Here is a 20,935-nt window from a genome sequence, read left to right on the forward strand (position 1 = left end):
AGAGGCGCCAAACTTATCAAAGTCCAAGTTCTTCGTGCGCAACTATTGGAGCTCAATCAATTCCTGACAACTGCCCGGATCCTGTCGACTCATGCCTCGGGACCACCCGAAGTGATCCACCGGAGCCTTTCTGCACGTCCGCCGTCCTCTTCGTCTCACCTCCCACGCCCCGCCAAAAACCCCGTTCCCAGTCATATGAGACAGCATTATCATCCGAAAAAAAAATATATGAAACCCATTGGCTAATAGCACCCTGCTATCTGTATTAACCCAAGCAAATGTCTAGCTAGAGACTTTCTCAGCATTTAACATAACAAAGAAGCATTCCCCAGTGTAACATAAGAAAGAAGCCATTTTAAATTCAACATACAAAAAAGAAAGACCCCGTACATTTATAAAGCCAACTTTGTTCTTTTAGTAGACTCTATGAAGTATTTACTTAGTAGATGGAGTTCACTTACATCTTCACTTGTTGGTCATATTCATGTGGCTAAAATGATGATTTTACCAAAATTTTTATATTTATTTCAGAATATCCCTGTTTTTTTGACTTGGAAGTTTTTTGATCAGATTAATTCTATTATTTTATCTTTTACTTGGAATAATAAAAGACCAAGAATTACTAAATGTCACTTACAAAAATTGAAAAAGGATGGAGGTCTTGCTTTGCCTAATCTAAGAATGTATTATTGGGCTGTTAATGTGCGATACATGTCTTTTTGGTTATATTGGGTTGATAAGAGTGATCGGCCAATTTGGATAGACCTGGAACTGAAAGTTGTAAAACAGTTTTATTTAACCTCGTTATTGGGAGCTGCTTTACCTATACAATTAGCTAAAGTTGCTAATGTAAACCCAAATCCTATGATTAAGTGTTCTTCACAAATTTGGCTCCAGTTCCGCAATTTTTTTAATCTTAAAAAATTTAAACTTTGTAGTTTAATTTATCAAAATTACTTTTTTAAGCCTTCTTTGAGTGATCCAATTTTTTTTACTTTGGAAAAATAAAGGTATTAATTCTTTTTTGGATTTATTTACAGAAGATAGATTGATGTCTTTTCACCAATTGATAAATATTCTCTTTCATACTCACACTTTCTGCAATACCTTCAAGTTAGACATTTTTTACAAAAATATTTAAGTAATTTTCCTTACATATTGGAGGCTGACCTGTTAGATAATATGATGAGTATGAATCCTTCGATCAAGGTTTCTATTGGAAGAATTTATAATTTATTATTGCAATGGAATAAGCGTCCTTTATCTAAGATTAAACAGGATTGGGAAAAGGAACTCAATTTGACTTTTATGACGGAGGATTGGATGCGGATTTTGAAGTTGGTTAACTCTTCAATTTGTGCTAGCCATTCATTGATTCAATTTAAAATTGTACATCGTACAATTGTACAATTGTACAAGTAGTAGTGAGGTCGGAGATGGTATTAAACAGGAAATTAGAAATGTGTGCAATAAAGGAACAGCAGTTATAATGGGTGACTTCAATCTACATGTAGATTGGGTGAACCAAATTGGTAAAGGTGCTGAGGAAGAGGATTTCTTGGAATGTATGCGGGATGGTTTTTTGAACCAACATGTCGAGGAACCAACTAGAGAGCAGGCTATTCTGGACTGGGTTTTGAGCAATGAGGAAGGGTTAATTAGCGATCTTGTCGTGAGAGGCCCCTTGGGTAAGAGTGACCATAATATGCTGGAATTCTTCATTAAGATGGAGAGTGACATAGTTAATTCAGAAACAAAGGTTCTGAACTTAAAGAGGGGTAACTTTGAAGGTATGAGACGTGAATTAGCTAAGATAGACTGGCAAATGACACTTAAAGGATTGACGATGGATATGCAATGGCAAGCATTTAAAGGTTGCATGGATGAACTACAACAATTGTTCATCCCAGTTTGGCAAAAGAATAAATCAAGGAAGGTAGTGCACCCGTGGCTGACAAGAGAAATTAGGGATAGTATCAATTCCAAAGAAGAAGCATACAAATTAGCCAGAGAAAGTGGCTCACCTGAGGACTGGGAGAAATTTAGAGTTCAGCAGAGGAGGACAAAGGGCTTAATTAGGAAGGGGAAAAAAGATTATGAGAGAAAACTGGCAGAGAACATAAAAACGGACTGTAAAAGCTTTTATAGATATGTAAAAGCAAAGAGTGGGAATAAACGGGACCTTTTCAGAATGGCAGGCGGTGACTAGTGGGGTACCGCAAGGCTCAGTGCTGGGACCCCAGTTGTTTACAATATATATTAATGACTTGGATGAGGGAATTGAATGCAGCATCTCCAAGTTTGCGGATGACACGAAGCTGGGTGGCAGTGTTAGCTGTGAGGAGGATGCTAAGAGGATGCAGGGTGACTTGGATAGGTTGGGTGAGTGGGCAAATTCATGGCAGATGCAATTTAATGTGGATAAATGTGAAGTTATCCACTTTGGTGGCAAAAATAGGAAAACAGATTATTATCTGAATGGTGGCCGATTAGGAAAAGGGGAGGTGCAACGAGACCTGGGTGTCATTATACACCAGTCATTGAAAGTGGGCATGCAGGTACAGCAGGCGGTGAAAAAGGCGAATGGTATGCTGGCATTTATAGCGAGAGGATTTGAGTACAGGAGCAGGGAGGTACTACTGCAGTTGTACAAGGCCTTGGTGAGACCACACCTGGAGTATTGTGTGCAGTTTTGGTCCCCTAATCTGAGGCAAGACATCCTTGCCATAGAGGGAGTACAAAGAAGGTTCACCAGATTGATTCCTGAGATGGCAGGACTTTCATATGAAGAAAGACTGGATGAACTGGGCTTGTACTCGTTGGAATTTAGAAGATTGAGGGGGGATCTGATTGAAACGTATAAAATCCTAAAGGGATTGGACAGGCTAGATGCAGGAAGATTGTTCCCGATGTTGGGGAAGTCCAGAACGAGGGGCCACAGTTTGAGGATAGAGGGGAAGCCTTTTAGGACCGAGATTAGGAAAAACTTCTTCACACAGAGAGTGGTGAATCTGTGGAATTCTCTGCCACAGGAAACAGTTGAGGCCAGTTCATTGGCTATATTTAAGAGGGAGTTAGATATGGCCCTTGTGGCTACGGGGGTCAGGGGGTATGGAGGGAGGGCTGGGGTGGGGTTCTGAGTTGGATCATCAGCCATGATCATAATAAATGGCGGTGCAGGCTCGAAGGGCCGAATGGCCTACTCCTGCACCTATTTTCTATGTTTCTATGTTATCGTTTGACGAAGGAGAGACTTTCTAAAATCCTTTCTAATGTTGATAGTTATTGTGATAGATGTAAAACTGGGATAGATACACTGACACATATGTTTTGTTCTTGTTCTATATTGGAACAGTTTTGGAAGTCAGTTTTTTCAACAATTTCTAAAGCACTTAAAATTAATCTACAACCTAATAAATTAACTGTGCTTTTTGGAATAATTCCTCAAAATATTCATGGTATCTCTGTGTCTAACCAACATGTTATTGCATTTGTTACATTGATAGCTAGGAGGCCAGTTTGTTGAAGTGGAAGGATACATCAGCTCCCACTTTGTCACAAAGGTTCTCTCAAGTGATGCTATGTCTTAGTTTGGAGAAAATTAGAAGTTGAACCTTTGAACCTTTATTTGATTTTGAGGAAAGATGGGGCTCATTTGCTCGTTATTATCATTTGAGCTAATTGATAGATTTTTTCCACAATCTAATTGTAAATTTTTTGGTATATTTTCTTTTCTTGCTGGCGATTTGATGTTTATGCAGCCCCCCTGGCCACCCTCAGGGTCGCTCGGCTTGCTGTCGTCTAGGGAAACAGCCCTCGGCCCTGCCAAACTGGGTAATTAGTTTGTGTGGATGCTGTGTGATGTACCCCACCCCGCCCAAATAACAGACAATACACCAGATACGATTAAATGATTTACAGTTTATAGATATTACTGGAACTATATAATTAATAGAGAATAAAATATAGAAGGAAAATAAAAGGTGCCACACTTATCAAAGTTCAATCTCTTCGTGCACAAAATAGTTGGAGCTCGGGACCCTTCTTCTTCACCATGTGACCCGTCGGACCACCTCGACCGGCTGCCTGGGACCAACAACGGTGGTCGACCAGACGCACCACACGAGTCCGTCTCTATCTCCTTGACGAACGCCCTCCTCGGGGTCCGACCCCGTTAGCAGATATCACAGCACCTGGTCCATTCTCTGTGTCTCTCACCCGCCTTCTCCTCCCAAACTCCGTGCATACAAATCTCCCAGATACACCAAAATCATAACAACTATCCCAATTGGCTAATAGCACCCTGCTATCTGTATTAACCCAAGCAAATGTCTAGCTAGAGACTTTCTCAGCATTTAACATAACACAGAAGCATTCCCGAGTGTAACATAACAAAGAAACCATTTTAATTAGCCTAAGCAGTAAAAGACGAAACCCCCTTACATTCTTCCCCCACCAAATAAAGTCATGTCCTCTTACATTTATTTTTAGAAGTGCTTTGTATGACGCATGGCTCCGGGGTTGTACACCTAATGGGTTTTTTTTCTCACTTTTTCTGCTTAGTAGGTTTTTTTTGTTATCACAATTTTATTTCAATCTTTAAGATAATGTCTTTTTTGAGACATTGTAAGTGTTGTTAATTCAATGTACTTGTGTTATTTCTTTTGCATAATATAACAATAAAAAGATTTGAAAAGAAGGAAAGCAATTGTCCCGTATCAGACCGCAAAGCACTCCAGCGTGTGGTGAAAATGGCCCAGCGGATTATCGGCGCCCAATTACCAACCATTGAGAACATCTACAATAAATGCTGCCTGGGCAGGGCAAAAAGCATTATCAGGGATGTGTCTCACCCTAACCATGGACTTTTCACTCTCCTCCCATCTGGTAGGCACGACAGGAGCCTCCATTCCCGCATCAGCAGGCACAGGAAGAGCTTCTTCCCTGAGGCTGTGACACTGCTGAACCTCTCATTACAGCGCTAAGCAGTATTGCATCCGTATTGTACTGTCTCAGTACTTTTATATTTGTGTGCTGTAGCACCTTTCTTATTCACAGTTATTTTGTAAATAACACTATTCTTTGCATTTCTGGTCAGTTGCTAAATGCATTTCATTGGCTTTGTACCTGTACTCGGCACAATGACAATAAAGTTGAATCTAATCTAAGCTCATCTAATATTTTTCACTCATCCATGTGCCTATCTATGAGTTTCTTAAATCCCCATAACAACAATTAAGTTGGTTTATTATTGTCACTTGTACTGAGGTATCATGAAAATCTGTTTTGCATGCTTTCTATGAATTTCATTTCATCACATCAGTCCATTAAGGCAGCATTAGAGAAAAGAAATAATACATGTGGGCCAAATGACATGATATGGATTTAGCTTGGTTAACAAGGATGAGGTGGGCCAGTTACCCGATTCTATAAATCTATGAATGTACAATCTCCCATTACAAAGAGATGACTCTCTGCCAACCCAGTGATGACAACAAGCATATTTATATCTTTCCCCTTGAGGCTGGGTGAGACTAGAGTTCAAAGTCATGGGTTAAGGGTGAAAGATCAAATATATAACAGAAACTGAAAGGGAAATTCTTCACTCAGGTGATGGTGCGAGTGTGGAATGAGCTGCCAGTGGAAATGAGAGATGTGGGCTCAATTGTAACATTTAAGAGAAGTTTGGATAAGCACATGGATAGCTGTGGTATGGACGGCTGTAGTCTGGGATACTGCTTCAAAGCAGTGCTGATGGAAAGGTCAAAGTTTACAAGTGATCACCTGGACTGGAATGACCTTTGCAAGCTTAGAGCAACAGAGGAAGTGTTCAAGCCAAAATGGCAGGAGTGGGACAGTGTTCAAAGAGTGCTCTCAGAAATGTGAGAAGGTATTATAGGAGTCAGCAGGGAGAGGGGTAGTGTTCACAGGAGTTCAACAGTAACATCAGTGTGTTTTCTAGGGGACTGCAGAGAGTGTAATTTTCAAGATTAGTTTACGTTTCCCCCTTCTTCAGGGCAGTGTCTTTACAGCCAATATCAATGTTCTTCAGAAATTGTCTGCCTGGCATCAATGGTCGCATAACCAGCTTGTATGATGTGCACCAGTTGCTCATACGACCATCCATCATCTGCTCCCATGGCCTCACATTACCCTGATAGGGGGCTAAGCAGATGCTACACCTTGCCCAAGCTTAGCAGAAGGAAGGAGTGCCTTACACATCCTTCAGCAGAGACATATCTCTACACTGCCACCCAATAGTCAAGATAGCTGTGCGTAAAAAGAAAGATTCCTTTGGGATAAACTTTTGAAAGGAACTGTCAGATGTCAAGCCTTTTGCTCATTCTATGCAAGAATGAGGCAGTGGAATATTTTGCGATATTTATGCAATGAATACCTTTTATAGTACATGTACTGTGATGAAGTGCTTTGAGTGGTTAGTTATGAAACATAACTCCTGCCTGAGGAGTGATTTAGATCAGCTCCAATTTGTCTGCCTTTACACAGATCAACAGCAGGTGCCATTTCATTTAAGACTCAGCCCTAGAACATCTGGACAGTGAAGATGCATACATCAGGATGCTCTTCATTGACTACAGCTCCAAATTCAACACTATTATCTCCTCAAAACTAATCAATGAGCTCCAGGACCTAAGCCTCTATACCTCCTTGTGCAACTGGATCCTCAATTTGTTCACTTGCAGAGCCCATTTGGTTCGGATTGGCACCACAAGTGTTCCACAATTACCATGAGCAGAGATGCACCACAAGGCAGTGTGCTTAACCTCCTGCTCCACTCACTTTATACTTGTAGCAGTGAGCCTAAGTACAGTTCCAATGCCATATAAAAGTTTGCTGACACACACTGTTATTGTGCGGATCAAAGGTGGTAACAAATTGGCATATAGGAGGGAGATTAACAATCTGATTGATTGGTGCAACAACAACAGCCTCTCACTCAGTGTCGGCAAAACCAAAGAGCTGATTATTGACTTCAGGAGAGGAAAACCAGAAGACCATCAGTTAGTCCTCATCAGCGGATCAGGGGAAGAGAGAGTCTGCAACTTTAAATTCCTCAGCGTCATCATTTCAGATGATTTGTCTTGGCTACAACATGTAACTGCTATCATAAAGAAGCTATGACCTAGCCTGTTCTCATAGACCTCTGCTTCCTCATAAACTTTGCAGAGATTCGACATGTCATCTAAAACTTTGACAAATTTCTTCAGATGCACCCATCATCAGGAACCCCCATCCAGGCCATATACACTTCTCCCTGCTGCCATCAGGATGGAGATACAGGAGCCTTAGATCCAACACCACCAGACTCTTGAACGAGCATGGACAACTTCACTCAGCTCATCACTGAACTCATTGCACGACCTATGGACTCACTTTAAAGGAAACTACAACTCATGTTTTCAATATTATTTATTACATATTTATTTAGATTATTATTTGTTTTTTTTGTATTTGCACAGTTTGTTGTTTGCATATTTGTCTGTCTTTGGATGTGTATAGTTTTTCATTGATTCTATTGTGTTTCTTTGTATCTACTCTGGATGCCTGCAAGGCAATGAATCTCAGGGTAGAATATGGTGACATACAGTATACATACTTTGATAAAAACATTGAACTTGAAGGAACCATTACCTAAACAAATCCTTGAGGATCTCTGAGGCAGTGACAAGGAAAATTAATACTTTTCGCTTGAACAAATTTCAGTTTTCAGAATAATTGGGAAGAGACTCTCCAACATCTCCTCACAGCTGTGCTCAAAGTATTGATTTCGTCTGTTTAATTATTCCGATTCTCACAGTTCACTGCACAGTGTAGAATTTAAGTTATTCCCTGAACTCACTAAACTTTGAAAGGAGTGCTCCAATTGCAGACTCAAAGATGAATTCAGGCAATGTGCAGTGTTAAACTGATATCTTTGATTTCTGACAACAACATTTCTTTGTAACAGTTTGCCAGTAATTAATATTGAACTATATTTATATCTGTACCTCATAGGCTCAGATATAATTGAAATCCTTTGTTCTGGATCTTAACTTAAATCTGCATCATTTCTGTCTCCTCAGACCCTCTCTGTGCTATCTACATACATGGTGTGCCAGAAATTGGATTACGCCTGGCTGTGCAGTTGTCCCAGCTGGGGATTGTAGTAAATGACAAGAACAGAATTCTTTATTCATTGCCTGCACAAAGCTGAGTGGTCACAGTAAACAATGTAATGACTGACACTCAGATACACTTCTCTTTCTCTTCCCATCCATGCTACAAGCTGACATGGGCATCACTGATTCGTGGCTGAAAGAAGGTCATATCTGGGAGCTTAATATCAAAGGATATACTTTCTACCAAAAGGACAGGCAAGAAGGGGTAGGTCGTGGTGTGGCTCTGTTGGTAAGAGATGGAATTATTACTTCAGAAAGAGGTGACATAGGGTCAGAGAATGTCGAATCTTTGTGGGTGGAGTTAAGAAAATGCAAGGGTAAAAAAAATCTTTATGGGAATCATATGTAGGTCTCCAAATAGTAGCTAAGATGTGGGGTTCTGATTGCAAAGGGAGCTGGAAAGGGTATGTGATAAGGTAATGTCACAATTGTCATGGGGGACCTCAAAATGCAAGGGGATTGGAATACCCGGTGGATTGCAAGAGATGCAATTTGTTGAATTCCCACAGGATGGCTTTTTAGAGCAGCTTGTGCTTGAGACTACTCATGGAAAGGCTATCTTAGATCGGATGTTGTGTAATAATCCAGATCTTATTAGGGAGCTTAAGGTAAAGGAACTCTAAGGAGTCAGTGATCAAATATGATTGAATTCATGCTGCATTTTGAGAGAGACAAGCATAAGTCACATGTATCAATTTCACAATGGAATAAAGGGAATTACAGAGGCATGAGAGAGGAGCATGACCAGGTGGATTAGAGGAGGGTTCCGGCCAGGATGACAGCAGAGCAAAAGTGGCTGAAGTTTCTGGGAATAGTTCACAAGGCACAGGATAGATATGTCCCACAGATGAAAAAGTTCTCAAATAGCCAGGTTAGGCAACTGTGTCTTATGAGGGAAGTTAGGAGCTGCATAAAAGCCAAGGAAAGAGCATATAATGTAGCAAATGTGACTAGGAAGTTGGATGATTGGGAAGCTTTTAAAATTAAACAGAAAGCAAGGAAAAAGGTATAAGGGAAAAGATGAAATATGAGGGCAAACTTGCCAATGCTATAAAGCAAGGCACTGAATGTTTTTCAGATATATAAAAGAATAAAAAGGAGGTGAGAGTTGATATTGAACCATTGGAAAATGATGCTGGTGAGATAGTAATGGGGGACAAAGAAATGGTGGATGAACTTAAAGAGTACTTTGCAACAGTCTTCATTGTAGAAGACACTAGCAGTGCGCCAGATGTTGGTGTGTATCAGGGAACTGGAGTGAATGCCATTGCTATTACAGAGGAAAAAGTGCTGGGCAAACTGAAAGCTCTTAAGGGGAATAAGTCACCTGGACCAAGTGGACTATCTCCCAGAGTTCTGAAAGAGGTTGCTGAAGAGATAGCAGATGCATTGGTTATGATCTTTCAAGAATCACTCAATTCTGGCATGGTTCTGGAGGACTGAAAAATTGAAAATGTTATTCCATTCTTTAAGAAGGGGGGAAGGCATAAAATAAGGAAATTATAGGCCAGTTAGCTGAACATCAGTGGTTGGGAAAGTGTTGGAGTCCTTTATTAAGGATGAGGTTGGAGTACTTGGAGACTAACGATAAAATAAGCCAAAGTCATCATGGTTTCTGTCAAGGGAAATCTTGCCTGACAAATGTGCTGGAGTTCTTCGAGGAGGTAAAAAGTATGGTGGACAAAGGAGAGGCGATGGTTGCCATTTATTTGGATTTTCAGAAATCATTTGATAAAGTGCCACACGTGAGGCTGTTTAACAAGATAAAATCTTATGGCATTACAGGAAGAATACTGACATGGATAGAGGACTGGCTGTCAGGCAAGAGGCAGTGAGTGGGAATAAAGACGCCTTTTGTTTTTGGCTGCCAGTTACTAGTGGTGTTCCTCGGGGGTCAGTGTTGGGACTGCTACTTCTCATATTATTTGTCAGTGACTTAGACAGTGGAATTGATGGCTTTGTGGCAAAGTTTTCTGATAATATGAAGATAGGTGCAGGGGTAGGTAGTGCTGAGGAAGTAATGCGTTTGGAGAAGGACTTAGACAAATTGGAAGAATGGGCAAAAAAGTGGCCGATGGAATATAGTGTTTGGAAATGTATGATAATGCATTTTGGTAAAATGAACAAAAGTGCAGACTGTTATCTAAATGGGAAGAAAATTCAAATGTCAGAGGTGCAAAGGGACTTGAAAGTCCTCATGCAGGACTGTCAGAAAGTTAATTTACAGTTTGAATCTGTGGTAAAGAAGGCAAATGCAATGTTGGTATTCATTTCAAGGTTAATAAAATATTAAAACAAGGAGATATTGCTGAGGCTTTATAAGACACCAGTCAGGTCAGACTTGGAGTATTGTCAACAGTTTTGGGCCCCATATCTCAGAAAGTATGTGTTTTCATTGGAGAAAGTCGAGAGGAGGTTCAGGAGGATGATTCTGGGAATGAAGGGGTTAACATATGAGGAGTGCTTGGCAGCTTTAGGCCTGTGCTCATTGGAATTTAGAAGAATGGGGGGGGAACCTCATTGAAACCCACCGAACATTGAAGGGACTGGATGAGGTAGATATCGAGAGGATGTTTCCTATGATGGGGGTGTCCAGAAGCAGAGGGCACAGCCTCAAAATTGAGAGCTGACTTTTTAGAACAGAGGTAAGGAGGAAATTTTTTTAGCCAGATAGTAGTGAACCTTTGGAATGCTCTGCCACAGACAGCTGTGGAGGCCAAGTCCGTGGGTATATTTAAGGAGGAAGTTGATGGTTTCCTGATCAGTCAGGGCATCAAAGGATATGGCAAGAAGGCAGGTTGAGTGGGATCTGGGATCAGCCATGATGGAATGGCAGAGCAGACTCGATGGGCTGAATGGCCAAATTCTTCTCCATTGTCTTATGGTCTTATGGTCTAAGCTGGGCCCTCTGTATAAACACAAGAGATTCTGCAGGTGCATGAAATCTCAAACATACACAAAATGCTGAAGGAAATCAGCCTCTATGGAGGGGAGTAAACAGTCGATGTACTGGGCTGAGACCCTTCATCAGGACTTAAAGGAAGGGGACAGAAACCAGAGTAAGAAGATGGGGGGGTGGGGGGAGCACAAGCTGTTAGGTGAGAGGTGAGACCAGGTGAGGGATATAGTGGGTGCGTGGGGCATACCTGGCTATGGTGCTGAGCTCTGGTGAGTCAGACAGCAGCAGATATCACAGAGTGGGCAGTGAGGAAGAACCTCAACAAACACCCAGCAAAGGGAGAATTTAAAATTCTGACAGAAGTAGATTGGAGACTGGAGGTTCAGAAGGACCCAACTTGGTCGGATTCAGAATCTGAAGGGGGATGAAAAAGGTGGTTCACTGTGATAAAGGCAAACTGACTGAGAACACAGGAATGTGGCACAATACAGAGTGGTTTTGAAATGTTGAGAGATTGAATAACATTGATGTTCGAAGGATCCCAGGTGTTCTCATACCAAAGTCAATCAAAGCCAACATGCAGGTGAAACATGTAATTAGGAAGATAAATGTTGGGATTTACTGAGAAGCGATATGAGTACAGGAGTAAAGACAGCTTACCACAATTGTAGTATCTAAGGCCCTGTCTGGGTTTGTCAAGCTCTGGTTCCGTTTCCCTGGGGTCCCCCATTCACCCTGCCTGATGCATTAGATGTCAGCCTACCCAAAGGGGCTACAACAAGAACAAGCTGTGAAAAAGAGAAGTCAAATACAAAAAGTGGCAATTTACTTCACCCAAATTTTCTCAGGGGTTTTACATATACATCTTGTAGGCAGGTCTGCCAGCCTTGAAATCTCTGCAGAACACTACTGGTGTACATGTCAGATGGCCTGCAAAAGTTCTGGTGCAATGACTAGAGACAGAGATGAAAGCAAGTTGATGTGAGCAGTTTAGCAGAAGGAAGTGGGCAATGCTATCATTACAACTGTTAAGCACAGAACTATACTGGTAGCAAGTTAACATTCGGTTCACCACTCATTAAAATGATGTAAATATTTGATACAGCTCTTAGATATATCTTAGCAGGGATGTGAAATTTAGCAATTTATAACTATAAACTATCTTTTACTATCATTCTTCTTTGTTAATTGTATTATTCTACATATCGAATACTACATTATACACATTATGTTATTCTACATATATTATTCTACATCTCTAGTAATAATTGAATTATTCTAATAACCTTGTTATCTGTTAATTGTATTATTGTACAGTGATTATAGTGTAAAGAAGTACTAAACATATGAGCAGCATACTTAAATGCATACAGTGCATCTTTAAACCACTGTGAAGGGCAAAGAATCACGGACTGATAGAGTAATTCAGCACAGGAACAGGCCCTATCACCCAAGTGATGAATATCAAGTAATTTCTCTGGCAACAGGTTTCATACACTCACCTCCTTCTGCATGAAGAAGTTGCTCTTCAGGTGTCTGTTAGATTTTTCCCTTCATGTCTTCAACCTATGTCTCAAGACTGTATACACCACTGAAGGATAAGCTCTTCATCTCAAGATGTGAGTAACCAACATTTTTCTGACTCCTTGCAAGTACTTTATTATGGATTAAACATCTGATGGTTGTGCGTGGGTAACATGTCAGAGAGTTTGAGCTACATTTTGTGATTTGAACAATTTACTTTTGTTCCTGTTTCCATTTATTCATTTAAATGTCAAAAGCTTTAAGTTCCTCAGGGTCATTATCACAAATGACCTGACTTGATCCAACCAAGCAGAGTCCACTGTCAAGAAGGCCCACCAGCGTCTTTACTTCCTGAGAAAACTAAAGACATTTGGCCTGTCCCCGAAAACCCTCACTAATTTTTATAGTTGCACCGTAGAAAGCATTCTTCTAGGGTGCATCACAACCTGGTATGGAAGTTGTCCCGTCCAAGACCGGAAGAAGCTGCAGAAGATCGTGAACATGGCACAGCACATCACACAAACCAATCTTCCGTCCTTGGGCTCACTTTACACCGCACGCTGTTGGAGCAGTGCTGCCAGGATAATCAAGGACACGACCCACCCAGCCAACACACTTTTCTTCCCTCTTCCCTCCGGGAGAAGGCTCAGGAGCTTGAAGACTCATATGGCCAGATTTGGAAACAGCTTCTTTCCAACTGTGACAAGACTGCTGAACGGATCCTGACCCGGATCTGGGCCGTACCCTCCAAATATCCGGACCCTGCCTCTCAGTTTTTTTACACTACCGTACTTACCATTTTTCTATTTTCTATTTATAATTTATAATTTAAATTTTTAATATTTACTATCTATTTGTAATCCAGGGAGCAGGAACTGCAGAATCAAATATCGCTGTGATGATTGTACGTTCTAGTATCAATTGTTTGGCAACAATAAAGCGTAAAGTATAAAGTATGTACTTGTGCCAAATTCCTTTTTGCACATAAATTTTATTTTATAAAAGATTATAAAATAGTTGAATAAAGTATATTTTAATAACATTACAACTCAAGATGACACACTATTGAATGCAGCAATCTATTTTTGGAAATTTGTATATTGATGCAGTTCACATCTTAACACATTTAAACAATAAAACAAGGAAGTCAACTAATTCTATGTCTGGGAATTACTTGCAGAAGAATGTAGTAAATACAAAGGCAATCAATTATGTTTTCTTCACATTATACACAGAATGTTGTAGAAAAATGAGGAGATATTATTATCATGCACTTAAACTGTATATAAACATAATGCATTAGTCCACTTTAAACCAGGGCTAGATGCTTTAGGAAAGATGAAATGACAATTACTTATTCTGCATATGGATTCTCAGATCACATCACCATTGGAACAATGAATGAAACAATCCGTCACAAGAGAACAAAGGGTCAGGCAAATTACATAATACATTCTAACAATGTTTAACTGACTGTTCTGCATTCTTTGTACCTTCAGCAATCTCTGACCTGGATTGTTTAGTTATAGAATTATACAACTCTTGTCCTTGGGATGGCTATTAGAATTTAAATGGGAATTTAAAGTTTGATTTTCAAAATGATTTAGAATATAAGTAAGAGTGTATTTTAGAGAGGGATTTCGAGTGAGATTTGGACTGCCAAATGAATAGGAATCTGAAGTGGGATTGGAGGTCTGATTTTCAGTATGATTCCACACTGGAATACTTGTTTGCCTTGGGGCTACAGGTAAAGCACAACGAAAAGAATACTCAGATGATTCACTGCAAATTGCCTTTGTGTTAAGGCAGGCAAAGCAAAATTCCACATGGCATCTGATGCACACGAGATATCTGCACTTATCTTGATGTTCTATAAGCAAACCACAAGTGGGACAAGCACGGATTATAGGACAATTTTGAATACTGCTGTAAGGTAAAGTTTCTGTTTTACAACTTTTCAAGATTTTCAAGGGTTCCAGCTGAATATTAGTGCATCCTTCATTATCACATTTATCAGAGCGTGGAGCTGGGCCTTTCCACTTCTTCATACATTGCCAGCAAAATTCAAAAGGGGTTCCATCGTTGGCCGTGCAGATTGAACAAATCACTGATATGTTCGTCTCATCTTTCCTTTCCACATAACTCTTACACCTAGGACACTAAACAAAGACAGATAATGAAATTAATATTTAAGGATATACTCTTCGGATAATCCACTGTAAATAATAATGTAATCTTAGATTTTAAATGTGCTTCTTTAAAATGAATGTTATGACATCTACTGTATTGATAATTTTTGATGTTCCACAAAAACAAAAGTTTACTGTAACTTCGACATTATTGCAGTAACAATATCTAATTAGCTAAGTACTAAATATATTGAGAGATTTCTGGAGTGATATTCATCTGGTGATTAATTCCTTGGTCAAATGGGTTTATACCACAATCACTGAGTGAGACTGTGTTCCCCTTACATTGATTGACAGTGGAGTCACATCTGAGTCGTAGCCCCTTGGTCCAACTGCTCCATACAGAGCAAGCCATCCATCTCAGCTGATCACATTTCAGAATCAGAATCAGGTTGAATATCGCCAGAATATGTCATAAAATTGCTGCAGCAGCACAATGCAATACATAATAATGGAGAGAAAACCATGAATTACAATAAATATTCATGTTAAATAGTTAAATTAACTAAGCAGGGCAAAAATAAAAATAAAAAAATATTGTGGTAGAGTTTATGGGTCCAATGTCCATTCAAAAATCCGATGACGGAAGAAAATAAGCTGTTCCTGAATTGTTGAGTGTGTGTCTTCAGGCTCCTGTTGGTAGCAATGAGATGAGGGCATGTTCTGGGTGATGGAGATCCTTAATGATGGATGCCGCCTTTCTGAGGCATCACTCTTGTCAGATATCCTGGATGATACAGAAGCTAGTGCTCATGATGAAGCAAACTAACTTCACAACTTTCTGCACTCTTTTGATCCTGTGCAGTAGAATGCCCAGTCCCCATCATACCAGATGGAGATGTTCGGTCCATATCCCTCTAAATCTTTCCTGTTCTTGGTTCATTATGTGTGTTGATCTCCACAACATAAAATAAGGAATGGTATACATCTTATTTCCAACCAACTAGGAAAGGAGAGTCTGGTGCTGCAGTTCAGAAGATCATGTCATCAAGCTTGAGGCTACCTAGATGGAACATGAGATGTTGCTCCTCCATACTGAGTAACCTCATCATGGCAAAGGAGGAGGCCTGTCACAATGGGGTGCTGGGAACAGACCCAAATGCGAGACAGACACTGAAGTACAAGGAACAGGACTTGACTACAGTAGGGACGTGACAGGATACAGGCAAGGAGTAGGGACAAGAACACAGACTTGGGCAAGGGAAAGCAGAACCAGGACTAGAAACCATGGTCTAGGAGACAAGGCATTGACTCCGAGCCCGAGACTGGACAAGGACCCAGAACCTGGGTCTTGCCTTAGGCTCAGACCCCAGAACCAGGCGAGGACATGACATGGCTTCAGGACACCACGTGGCTGGGGACTCTAGGCTTGGGCTCTTGGAGCTTGGCTGCGGGATCTTCGAGGCTTGGGCTCTTGGAGCTTGGCTGCGGGATCCTCGAGGCTTGGGCTCTTGGAGCTTGGCTGCGGGATCCTCGAGGCTTGGGCTCTTGGAGCTTGGCTGCGGGATCCTCGAGGCTTGGGCTCTTGGAGCTTGGCTGCGGGATCCTCGAGGCTTGGGCTCTTGGAGCTTGGCTGCGGGATCCTCGAGGCTTGGGCTCTTGGAGCTTGGCTGCGGGATCCTCGAGGCTTGGGCTCTTGGAGCTTGGCTGCGGGATCCTCGAGGCTTGGGCTCTTGGAGCTTGGCTGCGGGATCCTCGAGGCTTGGGCTCTTGGAGCTTGGCTGCGGGATCCTCGAGGCTTGGGCTCTTGGAGCTTGGCTGCGGGATCCTCGAGGCTTGGGCTCTTGGAGCTGGGCTGCGGGATCCTCGAGGCTTGGGCTCTTGGAGCTGGGCTGCAGGATATTCAAGGCTTTGGTTCTTGGAGCTCAGAGACAGACCGGGAACCAAACATCAACATAGAGCCAGGACTTATCCTTCGACAAGCCGGGATTCATCTTTAACACAACACCAACATGAGACAGGACAGTACATAGACATAGAGCCAGGACTTATACTTAGACAAGCCAGGACTCAACCTCTCTACACCAAGGTGGGAGAGGTCCACCTGTTGGGTAACAGAACAGCCAGACTTACCCAGCAGAGGCAAAGACAAGACAAGACGTGTCCCCTCACAGGGCAACAACAAAACAGCCTGGCTTACCCCACGGAGGCAAGGACAAGAAGAGACAAGCACCAAAGAAGAACAGGGAGTTCCGTCTCTGCTGCAGGGAAGCTCCAAGTCTCAGTTCGGCCAGCAACCTCCGCTGGCTACAGAAACAGCCAGATCGCTTCCTAGCTCAGAGTGGCTGACGGCCACTCAGCTGGCCCAGGAAACAGCCGAATCCATACTGCAAAAACTACTCCAACAAGTGGTAAAAAGGCTCCATGAAGCAGTGGTCCTCCAACCAGGCCCAGAAATCACAAATGGTTTCACTAACCTTCCATCAGCAGGTTGCTCCAAGGGGGACTGACAAGACAAACCAGCAGCCCACACTCAACCCCAAGGCTACATATATTCCAAGCCCCAAGATGGTAATCAGGTGCCTATGCTTATCTCAATCAAACGAGGGACAGCTGGAAGACCCGGAGTCCGGAGTCCACGGACCAGACCGTGAACCGGAAGTGGACTTCACGGACCGGACCATGACAAGGCCATGGACTAACATGTCAGAACAAGAATGGGGATAGGAATTAAAGTGTTTGACCATAGGGATATTCTGCTTTTGGTGGTGGAGAAGAGGTACATAACAAAGTGTCCCCGAATTTCCATCGGTTCTCACCAATGCAATAAAAGCCACATCAGGAATGTTGAATACAATAGACAACTCCAATAGATTCACAGGTGAAGTGTTGTCTCGCCTAGTAGGACTGCTTGGGGCCCTGAATGGAGGTAAGGGAGTAAGTGAATGAGATGGAGGATGCGTCGCATTTTTGTTGCGTGCCTGGAGCAAGATCAGAGGGGAGGTTAGAATGGACACGGGAATCATATAGGGAGCGAATGCTACGGAAAGCAGAGAGTGGGGTTGGAGGTAAAGATGTGTATGATGGTAGTATTGACGATTCTGGGTTGCAGAGAATGATAGGTGAGGGCAAGAGGAACTCTATCTCTGTTATGACATGGGTCTCTGGAAATGGAAGAGATGCAGGTGAGTGCAGTATCAATGATGGAAGAAGGGTGACGCAGTTCTATGAAGAAAGAGGACATCTCTGATGTCCTGGAAAGGAAAGCCTCATCCTGGAATGAATACAGTGGAAATGAAGGAACTGAGAAAGCAGAATAGCAATTTTACAGGAGACAGGATGAGAAGAGGTATAGTGAAGATAGCTGTTGGAATTGGTAGGTTTACAAAAGTTTCTCTCCAGGGATGGAGAAAGACAGATCAAGAAAGGGAGAGAAATGTCATAAATGGATCAAGTGAACTTAAGTGTAGGTTGGAAGTTGGAGGCAAAGTTGATGAAATTGATGAGCTCATCATGGGTGCAAGAAGGAGCACCAAAATAGTCATCAAAGTACCGCAGAAAAAATTGGGGAACATTACAAGGGAAGGCTTGCGGTATGGACTGTTCTATGTAGACAATGAAAAGACAGGCATAGCTGTGACCCATGCAGTTGCCCATGGCTACACCTTGAGTTTCGAGAGATTGGGAGGAGCCAAAGGGGAGACTGTTGAGGGTGAGCACCAGTTCTGTCAGACAGAGGAGGGTGGTGGTGCAGGAGAAATGGTTGGGTCTTCTTTTGCAGAACGATTTAAGGCCTTCCTTATTGGGGATAGAGTGTATAGATGTCCATTGTGAAAATGAGGTGCTTGGGGCTTGGGAATTGAAAGTTGTTGAAGAGACCTAGAGCATGTAAAGAGTTGCAGATGTAGGTGGGATGGGACTGAACCAAGTGAGATAGAATTGAGTCAAGGTACTCCTCATTCCCTCCTCCTCACGTTTTTATTCTGGTGGCTTCCCCCTTCTTTTCCACTTCTGAAGAATGGTCTCAGCCCGAAACACGGACTGTTTTTTTTTCATTTCTATGTTACGTACCCCATAACGGGTTAAAGAACTAGCAGAAATGGAACACACCTGGAGTCTGTTTTTGCTGTTTACTAACACTACTTTTATTAGTAACTACGCAATACAGTAATATAAAACTAGCTAAATTGAACAGGTTAGCAGAGTTTATGCATATATAGGTGTAGAAATATAAAACCCAAATTTCTTCAAGCTCAGGTGGTCAGTGATACAGTTCGTGTTATTGAGTTGAGTAGAATTGAGGAGAGAGTGAGAGAGATGTTTTGTTGTCCACGTAAGCCAATGCCGTCGATTCTACCCGTTGTCCTCCAAAACTTCCAAGTTAGCAAACTTGACCAACCTAAGAGCACCGTCTTCAAGTGATAATCTACCAACCCAGGCAAGGGTTAGATACACTGGCAGACTCCAGAAGGTCGCTCTTTCACACACTAATAATCACAGATTGATTCCTCTTAATCGATCCTCAGTCCCACACTCATGGGCACCTGAAAGTGTAGTGGTAATTTTGCCACACCTTAGTGCATCTGTGTGTCCTGTGAAACAAGTAACTATGCTGGTTTAAATACTGTTGTGCCGAACACCAGCTGTCCATCAGGTAGCTCCTCCTCTCTCTCTCTGTGTAGGAACTCAGATGCTGGCAGTGTCCTTGCATAAATCCCAAGCAAACTGTGAGCAGTATTCGCCCCCCTTTCTCTCTGTAACAAGCCGTTTGTGCTGTACTGCTTTCCCTTTCTTTTTAAAGGAACAGTCCATAATGAATAACTTAGGAAATTATCACATCCACATATAGAGCTTGCCAGTTTATTTCATGTCAGCCCCTCAGTGTATCTTCATTTCTTCATGTACACATCCACCTTCCTCACCTTCTTTGCAATTGATCTCAGTTACTATGTATGTTCTCTAGTTTCTCCTGAAATCCCGATGGGATTTCTTCTTGAAAGCTCTGTATTAAGGTATCTAAAATTGTACTCTTCCACAAGCGAACATTTCTTCTCTACATTCGTCATTTTCAAATCTCCTTATAATTTTAAGCATGTTGATCAGGTAAAAACGAACAAGACAAAATCTGCAGGCGCTGGAAATCTGAGCAACACACACAAAATGCTGGAGAAACTCAGCCGGCCAGGCAGCATCCATGGAAAAGAGTACAGTGTGGAGAAAAAAAGCTGAGCAGATTTGAAAGGTGGGGGGAGGGGAGAGAAATCCAGTCCTGCTTTACCTGTTTGTATTCACAGTAACTTGAAGCAGCGAGAGTGGCAAGCTTCTCTTCAAAAATCTGCCGTTCCTCAACAGAGAGCAATGCGTGTCTGCACACCTCCATGTAGGACCATTCCTCTCCACATCCTTCATTTGTCTCATCTATTAATGCAGGGCAGTGGAATTTAAAATAACCCTGGAAAAGACATTGAAAAATATTGTAAAGCATTCCCATTTAAAAAGTGGATTTAGCATGAAAAATAACAGAAAGGATTGTTTGTGATATCCACCTGGCTTATACGGGTCCGACACCATTCCGTGAGTGAAATGGGATCCACAGCATGTCCACAGGACATTTCCACTCTGTAGACATTTGGGTCATCATCTCCTGCAATAAAGTACTTTGTTAGAATTATGACAGAATTTGTTTAAGGATTTAAGTATACACCAACCACAAATTCTTGAACAGTGCTTTCATTAAAAGTTATTTGCACTTCCGGTAAGGCACGAGGCAAGATGGCAGCAGGACACTGAGCGCTGACATATAACCCTCCTTTTTCAAGTTTTTTAGGGTTCATAGACAGTCTTAATACAAGGTTGATTTGGAGAAAGATCTAACTAAAGACATGGCTTCAAAAAAAGATCCAAATTCAACCAGGCAACTAGATACCAGCAGACGACACACAAGCTAGCGATTCATCCGAGGAAATAGCTATGCTAATTAAGCAAATAATGGCAATGGAGATAGAATCGCTGCAAGAAACGGTAGCCCACATGCTAAGGGAGTTGCTGAAAAAGGCTCTCGACCCTATACGTAAGCATATGGCAGAGAACGGTAACATTCTCCGGTCATTAAAGGAGCAAGCAGACATTCACGCTAAAAAATTTAGCACGGTCTTCAATCAAATAGACAACATACAGGTTTGCTTACGCAAGAATGAGAAAGT

At 41.8% G+C, this 20,935-nt stretch overlaps 1 protein-coding gene across 7 annotated transcripts in view; it reads right to left on the reverse strand.

Annotated features, from left to right (window-relative positions):
- Positions 1–20,935, reverse strand: part of LOC134345385 (uncharacterized protein DDB_G0292642-like) — a 402,893-nt gene that overhangs the window by 345,441 nt on the left and 36,517 nt on the right. For 4 of the 7 annotated variants that reach the window (XM_063045962.1, XM_063045969.1, XM_063045968.1 and 1 more), the window contains exon 2: positions 20,279–20,376. In XM_063045962.1, coding sequence (XP_062902032.1) covers positions 20,279–20,376 — 98 coding nt within the window. Of the gene's footprint in view, positions 1–13,580; positions 14,763–20,010; positions 20,185–20,278; positions 20,377–20,935 lie in introns of those variants that run through there. The other 3 variants (XM_063045967.1, XM_063045963.1, XM_063045965.1) reach the window with 2 other exon arrangements.

The sequence above is a fragment of the Mobula hypostoma genome, chromosome 4, assembly GCF_963921235.1.
Source record: "Mobula hypostoma chromosome 4, sMobHyp1.1, whole genome shotgun sequence".
Classification (NCBI taxonomy): Eukaryota; Metazoa; Chordata; class Chondrichthyes; order Myliobatiformes; family Myliobatidae; genus Mobula; species Mobula hypostoma.